Below are 8,202 nucleotides of genomic sequence, written 5' to 3'. Positions count from 1 at the left end.
TTCCGCGTGACAGCGGACGCCAATGCGACGAATGTTTGTTTGTTTTTACCAACTCAAACCGAACTGTGCAATGCATTAGTTAATGGTGTATTAAATTTCTTTTTATTTTATTTTATTTTATGGGTCCTGCTAACCGGTACCCCGGGCACTGGTTAAACATACCATAAAAGGGAATTATTATCATAAAAGGAATCTATTTTTGACTTTATTATAAATTAATTACACAATTTCAATCCATTAATTACTATATGATTTCCTTTTTCACATCCTTAACCAGTGCCCCGGAGGCACCGGTTAGCATTTCCCTTATTTTATAAACTTGTGGTTAACAACTGCACTCATAAGTCTTGTCAAAAAGAAAAAAAACAGCACTTATAAGTATTTATTTTTTGGTGGTGGTCGGGGTTTGAATCTCGAACCTTGCATATATTATGCATTGTTCTTATCAACTGAACTAAGTTCACGAGGACACTCGTAAGTATTTATTGATGAAACATAAAACATTTTCAACTATAATATTTAATATTTTGTTGGGTAGCAAATCATTGCATATGCAATGCGATGGCAGCCAACATGTTTAAAATTGTGAACAAACACACAAGGAACAAAAAAATAAAAGATTTTATCTTTCTCACAGTTTGTAATGTGATGATTGTTCTCGCTTATAAATAATTGTTTAGATCATCTCATATTAAATATGCGTCTCTTTATAAATTTTTAGTTTTTTATGTCATTCTCAAATTCGTAAAGAAGAACAAAAAAAGTTAACAGTTTCCATATAAGAATCTCCTTTGCATACAATTCTCCTTATCTCCTCTCAACCCAAAGCGAGTTGTCTTATGTGAGTCATCATGAACAAATGACTGACGTATATGGTTGTGTGAAAGTTTCTTTAAGTCGAATAAAAATAGGAAGTTTTTTTTTTTTAAGAATTTTTATATGTTTATGATACAGTAGGCTAAAGATTGTTTGAAGAATTACAAAATATTTCAGAAACTCTTGGTTTTGATATTAATAACGTGAGAGGGAAAATATATGATAATAGATCAAACATGAGACGAAAACACCAAGCTGTACCAAAAAATAAATATAAATCCAAGAGATATACATGCGGCTGTCAATACCTTGGATACGAAAATTCTTGTACTAACTTTGTGTTAGTCAAAAAAAGATTTTTGACTAACTTTGTGTTATAGTCGAATAAAAAATTTGACACTTTGTGATATTGAAATTTTTTCTACTAAAGCTAAAGATTTTTTGGAATGCTACAATGTATTTACACCAAGCGTTGGAAACTTTTAAGAGGTAATGTAAGTGGTTTAGCCATTAAACTATTGGCACAGACATGTTGAGAAAGTAATGTGAATAGTGTGCATGGTATCAAACTCATACTTCTTCAAAAACCAGAGATGTTTTATTTCACCAGCTCGACAAGATAATGATCCAAAAATTAAAAACTGAAGTCGAATCTTTAATAATTCATGGACTTGAAAGAAATGATTTTTAGTAGCAATGGTTATTTAGTTTGAATTGTTATTTTATATTTTTAAGAAGCAAAACTATGTCTGAAGTCAACATCATAAGATCAACTAAAAAATACAACAATATAGTTCATATGGTTAATTTCGTGCTATTTATTATTATTTTATTTTATCCATTTACAACTTATTTTGTGTAAAATGACATACTATGGGAGTGATATTGAAACATGGGGTAATGTTTTGGAGTGAACTTTTGGGCTAACCCAAGTTCAACATCCCCACCGCCCCCTTCATAACACAATGAGATACATTTTTAGGAGCCTCACATCATCACCACACAGAATGTGATTCATTCCCAATCTCTCACCTACCTCATTCATTGTATTAACTTTTTTTTTTTGAAAGATCATTCATTGTATTAACTTGAGTATTGGAGTGCATGCAAGTATACCACCACCATCAGACATCATTGCTGCCGCCATGGTTTCTAGTCGAGCAACATCATTCGTTGACTTTTTCTTCCTTCAATTCATCATCATTGCGGGATTTTCTCTTTTCTTTACTTAGTCTTATTCATTAACAACATTGGCACCGTGTTGAGAGTTGAAATTTGAGGGCATTAGCCACACATATATCATTAGCCTCAATTGAGGGTTAACGGGGATATAATAAAATAATTTTATTATGTTTGCTAGGTGCGCGAATGAAACAAATGATATAATAAGTGTCTATTATCCTTAAAAAAAGAAGTGTCTATTATGACACAAATCTTACATGATACTTCTATCATGACCATGAAGGGCCTAAGTATATGTTTGGTTATGCGGCGAAAATAATTGATTTTGATTGACTTGATTATGTAAAACTGATTATGGATAAAAGCAAGTTGAGTGTATTTTTTTTTTTGGCTTTCGTACCGGTTTCCGATCCACCAAAGGTGGGCGACTAATCCGGCTCGTGCGTAGAGGCATGCGCAGTGGCCAAGCATTGTTCCCCCTGGGAATCGAACCCGGTATTCCCCAGGTACATAAATACACCGTGTATTTATGTAAAAGTGGATCTAACAAGAAATTTAAGGCTAAAATCAATTGTAGAAGCCAAAAGTCATAAACTCTAGCTTCAAGTAAAATCAATTCTACAATCAAAATTAATTTTCTTTTTAATCATCCAAACATGATAAAAACAATTCTACAACCTCTAAAATCTTTTTTCTGAGTAAGATTAATCGCTTGAGTAAGATAGGCTACACTGGACGACAAAGCTCTCTCAAGAGATCTAACGTTGCTACATTCACATAGCTGAATTCGATTTCATGGTCTCAAGTTAAACATAAGAGGTCTCTTGCCATCTTAACAACTTGCTATTAGGTCCTTTAGAATCACTTTCGACCATAAACAAAATTAGAAACAATGCATATGTTAGAAGAGTTAGGATTGTGAAGTTAGTACTTGACCATAAAAAATTATTAGAAACAATGCATATGTTAGAAGAGTTAGGATTGTGAAGTTAGTACTTAACCATAAAAAATGATTAGAAACAATGCATATGTTAGAAGAGTTAGGATTGTACTACCTAGTTGTAAATTAACTTTATGTTCATCATGATCATACGACCTACCCTTGATATAGAGTAGGAAAATGAAACGGATATCCTAAGTTTAGAATTGGACCCCACAAATCTCGGATATTCATTTTCTAATTTTTGCATGCAACCCATTGGCACCCTTCTAAACCTAAACCCTGCCTTCTCACCTCTTTGGTCTCTCTCTCTCTCCTCTCTTTCAAAACTTACCGACATCTAGAGAGAGAAGATCCCCTCCGTCATTCTCCGGGGACCCCTCCTTCTCCTCTCTCCTCTCCCACAGGGGTCCGTCTGTCTGGTCTGGTCCCACCCTTCAGGTGTAACGTATGTACATCACCCTCTCATTTTCACTTTCTATTACACCATAGTAATAATAACATTAATTTATTCATTTTTTTTTTCCTTCTCTATTATAAAGATATATCATGCTTTGATTCTTGCCCCTTCAACATTGGTGCATTTCCTTCTCCTTTTAAATGTGAGCACCCTTTTTGCATTTTTAATTACTATGATCTCATAGAAATTGACATATCTGTGTCTCTCTCATCTTTGACTGGTCCCTCATTTTCCTAGATTTGTTCCATACAATAAAACACAACTATTTTGATTCCCAATATTTCCTATATTTTAATTTTAATTTTAATGAATAAATTTTCACCGTTTTCTTTTGCTGTATACACATTAGAAATCAAATGCAATTTGAAGATCACATGCATCCAACTGTTTTAAAGTGTCAATCTTGTCCTTTTATGATTATTAATTTTTTACCTTTTTTCTGTCAATTCTCCATCAAACGCGTTTTCATTCATTATTTCTTTTCTTCTTAGTTTCTGTTTCTATACATGCAAATCCACTTCATTGTTACTATATTAGTTCCTCTCTTTACACATTACATATTCTGAGATTAATTCTTCAAATGCAAACAAAACACATTTCTCAGATTTGATATAATATCTTACAATTTCCTCCTTCAGCTGTGAGAGGAAATTAACATGGGAGCACCATTTGAGGGAATCATTCAAGATGTCAAAGGAAGAGTTAAATGCTATAAACAAGATTGGGTCTGCGCAATCTGTTCCGGCGTTAGGTAATTTAATTCATTCATTTTCATACTGTTGTGTTCATTAGCAACATTTCTGATTTATGATTGATTAATAATAATGACAGCATATTGGCTCCAACTTTCTACATATTCTTTGCTTCCGCGCTTCCTGTCATTGCTTTCGGAGAACAACTTAGTAGGGATACAGATGGAAGCTTGAGCACTGTAGAAACATTGGCATCTACTGCCATTTGTGGAATTATTCACTCAATTATAGGTGGCCAACCTTTGTTGATTTTAGGAGTTGCAGAACCAACTGTTATAATGTACACTTATCTCTACACTTTCTGCAAAAATACACCTCAACTGGGTACCAAGCTCTTTCTAGCTTGGGCTGGTTGGTAAGTTACTTTATTTCAGCATTCTTTAAATTTCTGTTTAAGGGTTTTTACATTTATTAAATCATAATCCGTATCGATCTAAAATGTTCGTATTTGTGTTGCAGGGTTTGTGTTTGGACGGCATTGATGTTAATTTTGCTTGCAATTTTCAATGCTTGCAATATTATCACTAGATTTACAAGAATTGCAGGGGAGTTATTTGGCATGCTAATCACTGTTCTTTTCTTTCAAGAGGCTATAAAGGTGTTGTTTGATTGTTTCCTCTTTCTAACAAAAATAAGAAAATACATTGTGTATTTAATTGGCAATCAACTTAACAAAAATTGTTTGAACCACAGGGACTGGTAGGCGAGTTCAGCACTCCCAAGGTTGAAAATCCTTCGTCGGAGGAATTGCAATTCCAATGGCGGTATACCAATGGATTACTTGCAGTCATTTTCTCTTTTGGGCTAATTGTCACTGCAGTTAAAAGCAGAAAAGCAAGATCATGGCGATATGGAACAAGTAAATGATTCCAAAAATCCAATACCACATTAGACCTTAAGCAATTTTTTTTTTTGGTGTGTCGTTTACACTTGATTGCCTTATCACTCCAATGATCTTTATTCTTGCATTTCAATTCAGGGAGGCTACGAGGCTTTATTGCAGATTATGGTGTTCCAGTGATGGTAGTGTTGTGGACTGCAGTATCTTATATAATGCCTGACGACGTTCCAAGTGGTGTTCCTAGAAGGCTGTTTTGTCCACTTCCCTGGGAACCTGCATCTCTTTATCACTGGACAGTAGTGAAGGTGCTGTATGTTATTATACTTCGTTACAAATTTTCAATCCAAAATGCTTTCTTTTTATACATAGTTGACTCAGCATGCTGTCAATTTTGTCCATGTAATGTATGTCTGTAGAGTATTCAAGGTGTGTCCGATGTATGACACGTGTTAATGTTCAACATTGTGAACTATTAGTCGTGATCATTTTAATTTAGGCAAGTCCTAATATCCATATAAGTCTAACAGCTTCTACAAACTGCAGGATATGTGGAAGGTACCCGTGATTTATATATTTGGGGCAATTATTCCAGCTTTGATGATAGCAGGTTTATACTTTTTCGATCATAGCGTGGCTTCTCAGATGGCACAACAGAAAGAATTCAACCTTCAAAAGCCATCTGCCTACCATTATGATGTTTTCCTACTTGGAATAATGGTCTGTTATTTTGTTTTCTTCCTAGAATTTGGATTTATGTTATTCTATGTTGATGATAAAGTTGATTGACATAATTATCTCTATGGTGAGTCTTTAGACTCTGATATGTGGTCTCCTTGGCCTTCCTCCTTCAAATGGAGTCCTTCCACAGTCTCCCATGCATACAAAGAGTTTGGCAGTTCTTAGGAGGCAGGTAAGCATCGATATATTTTGCATCAAGGCTCCTGGTTCTTAATTTCTTCTCAAATTTAAACTCAACTTAGATCCTTGTGTTGCACCATTGATTTGCAGCTGATCCGAAAGAGGGTTGTGAAAAGCGCCAAGGAATGCATGGAACAACAGAGTACCAGCTCTGAATTATATGGAAAAATGCAAGCTGTGTTCATTGAAATGGATACAGCCCCTACTGTATGTATTGTTAGGTTGATAGCTTTGTTTGTGTGTTTGTGCAACCAGACACGAGACTTGTTCAAGAGTGATACTAATACACATAGTGTTGGTTTTTAAATTATAACAGGTTAAAGAATTGGAAACTTTGAAAGAAGCTGTAATGAAATCTGATACCAAGGGTTGTGCAATGGAACCTTTTGATCCTGAGAAATACATAGATACTTATTTACCAGTCCGAGTTAATGAACAAAGAATGACCAACCTATTGCAGTCCCTCCTGATTGGTTTATCGATAATAGGCATCTCCGTTATCAAAAGGATACCTACCTCGGTTTTATGGGGATATTTTGCTTACATGGCAATTGATAGTCTTCCTGGGAATCAGTTCTGGGAAAGGATATTGCTCCTCTTCGTCACCCCAAGCCGGCGTTACAAGTAATTGAGTAACCTTGTGCCTAAACTTTTTTTTCAATGTAGAAGCTAGTGTTGTATTAATTGTTGTCATTGTCTTGTATGTTTTGGGCAGAATATTGCAAGATACACATGCCTCATTTGTGGAGACAGTACCATTCAAGACCATAGCTGGATTTACAGCCTTACAGTTGGCATATTTTCTGTTCTGTTTCGGGGTCACATGGATACCGATAGGTGGAATATTGTTTCCGCTACCATTCTTCCTTCTCATAATTCTCAGAGAACGCCTCCTTCCAAAGATATTCAAGCCTAACCATCTTCAGGAACTTGATGCTTCTGAGTATGAGGAAATTATCGGTGCTCCATCTGCAGTACGTAGTATGTCACTCAGGGTATGAAATATTACGAGTATTCATTTCTTGTTATGAGTATGTTACAGTGAGAGAGAGAGAGAGAGAGAGAGAGAGAGAGAGAGACCAAAAATATATTTAAGCATTTATTCTTTCTGTTTGTTAAGTTGTATACTCCAAGCTTTCCAACTTAGGATTTGAATTTGGTTGATCAGGATAGGGAGCCACGTGATAGTGATAATGATGGAAGCTCGGAAGATTACTATGATGCAGAGATATTGGATGAGATGACAACCAACAGGGGAGAGTTGAAACTTAGAACTGTAAGCTTCAATGATCGAAACCGCAGTAACAGCTTCAATGATCGAAACCACAGTAACAGCTTCAATGATCGAAACCACAGTAACAGCTTCAATGAAGACAGACACAATTAAGTAAGTTACTTGTGTAATCCCTCTTAAGTTTTAAGATTCATTTCAACTTACAATACATAGTTTGTATTGATTATGCTTGTGTTTTGTACTAGGGCAGATTTGACCTGGAGGTGCTGTCTGAATATTACAATTTTTTAGGATGCAGAAAAGGTTTTGATTTAATTGTATCATCCTCTGAAGAGGACTGCTGTCACGATTCTTTTGTAATCAGTTAAGCTTGAAGATGATCTTCTTTGGAACAAGAAAGGATTCAATTGGTGAAAGAGAATAATGGCAAAAAGGAACAAAGATATGGAAAAATTCATTTGAACTTTGAAATGGGTTTCAAATATATTAGTAGGAAAATTACATTGAAATATTGAGATCAATGGTCATTTCCTTCCTAAGTTGGCCATGAAGTTCACAAAAAAAGGAGTTAGGTTGAGGGGAAAAGATGGTACGAGAGTGAAAGGACAAGGAAAAAAAAAAGACGGGGGAGCAAGGAATGAGACAAATGAAGCATACTATTATTCTTCAAATTTTTTTGTTAAGAATTTTTTTTCTGTTAAAATACCATAATACCAATAAAGTTTTTTGAGAGGATAATCACTATAAAGTTAGAAGTTGATACAAATACCACACCTGAGTATTCACAAACGTCACTCACGATGTCATGCGTGTTAGACCTATCTCTAATAATATAAACCTCATCTATGTTGATTTTAAAAGAAAAGGAGTCATGGTAACCTAAAGTTTGACCCGAAAATATGTAAAGTAAGATTAAGAATGACTTCGATCAAGGATTGAACTCAAATAATATCAAAAGGATTCAAATGCAACACACAGTATTCGAGTTTATGGTTGATCTCATTTTAAGTTGTTTGTTGTTGTTACACATAACTTGCAAGGAATTTTTGTTGTAGAAGG

The 8,202-nt window shown here is 34.8% G+C and overlaps 1 protein-coding gene across 6 annotated transcripts; it reads left to right on the top strand.

The window, feature by feature from the left end:
* Positions 1-3,024: 3,024 nt before the first annotated feature.
* Positions 3,025-7,909, top strand: LOC146942526 (putative boron transporter 7). 6 transcript variants are annotated; one of them, XM_085756540.1, is made up of 14 exons: positions 3,208-3,386; positions 3,481-3,540; positions 4,037-4,149; positions 4,230-4,505; positions 4,610-4,748; positions 4,844-5,009; positions 5,130-5,296; positions 5,535-5,708; positions 5,806-5,901; positions 6,000-6,116; positions 6,226-6,533; positions 6,625-6,904; positions 7,078-7,296; positions 7,394-7,909. In XM_085756540.1, exons 3-13 carry the CDS (start codon positions 4,055-4,057, stop codon positions 7,294-7,296), a joined length of 2,037 nt encoding a protein of 678 aa, XP_085612666.1. In that variant the 5' UTR covers positions 3,208-3,386; positions 3,481-3,540; positions 4,037-4,054; the 3' UTR covers positions 7,394-7,909. The 6 variants fall into 6 exon arrangements, with proteins under 6 accessions (XP_085612665.1, XP_085612668.1, XP_085612666.1 ...); XM_085756544.1 differs by having other exon boundaries at positions 3,213-3,386; positions 7,389-7,909; XM_085756539.1 differs by lacking the exon at positions 3,481-3,540 and having other exon boundaries at positions 3,025-3,386.
* Positions 7,910-8,202: the final 293 nt, after the last annotated feature.

Source organism: Medicago sativa, chromosome 3 (assembly GCF_051527215.1).
Source record: "Medicago sativa cultivar Bolivia chromosome 3, Bolivia_mono, whole genome shotgun sequence".
NCBI lineage: Eukaryota > Viridiplantae > Streptophyta > Magnoliopsida > Fabales > Fabaceae > Medicago > Medicago sativa.
This window is presented reverse-complemented; position numbering and strand designations above follow the sequence as displayed.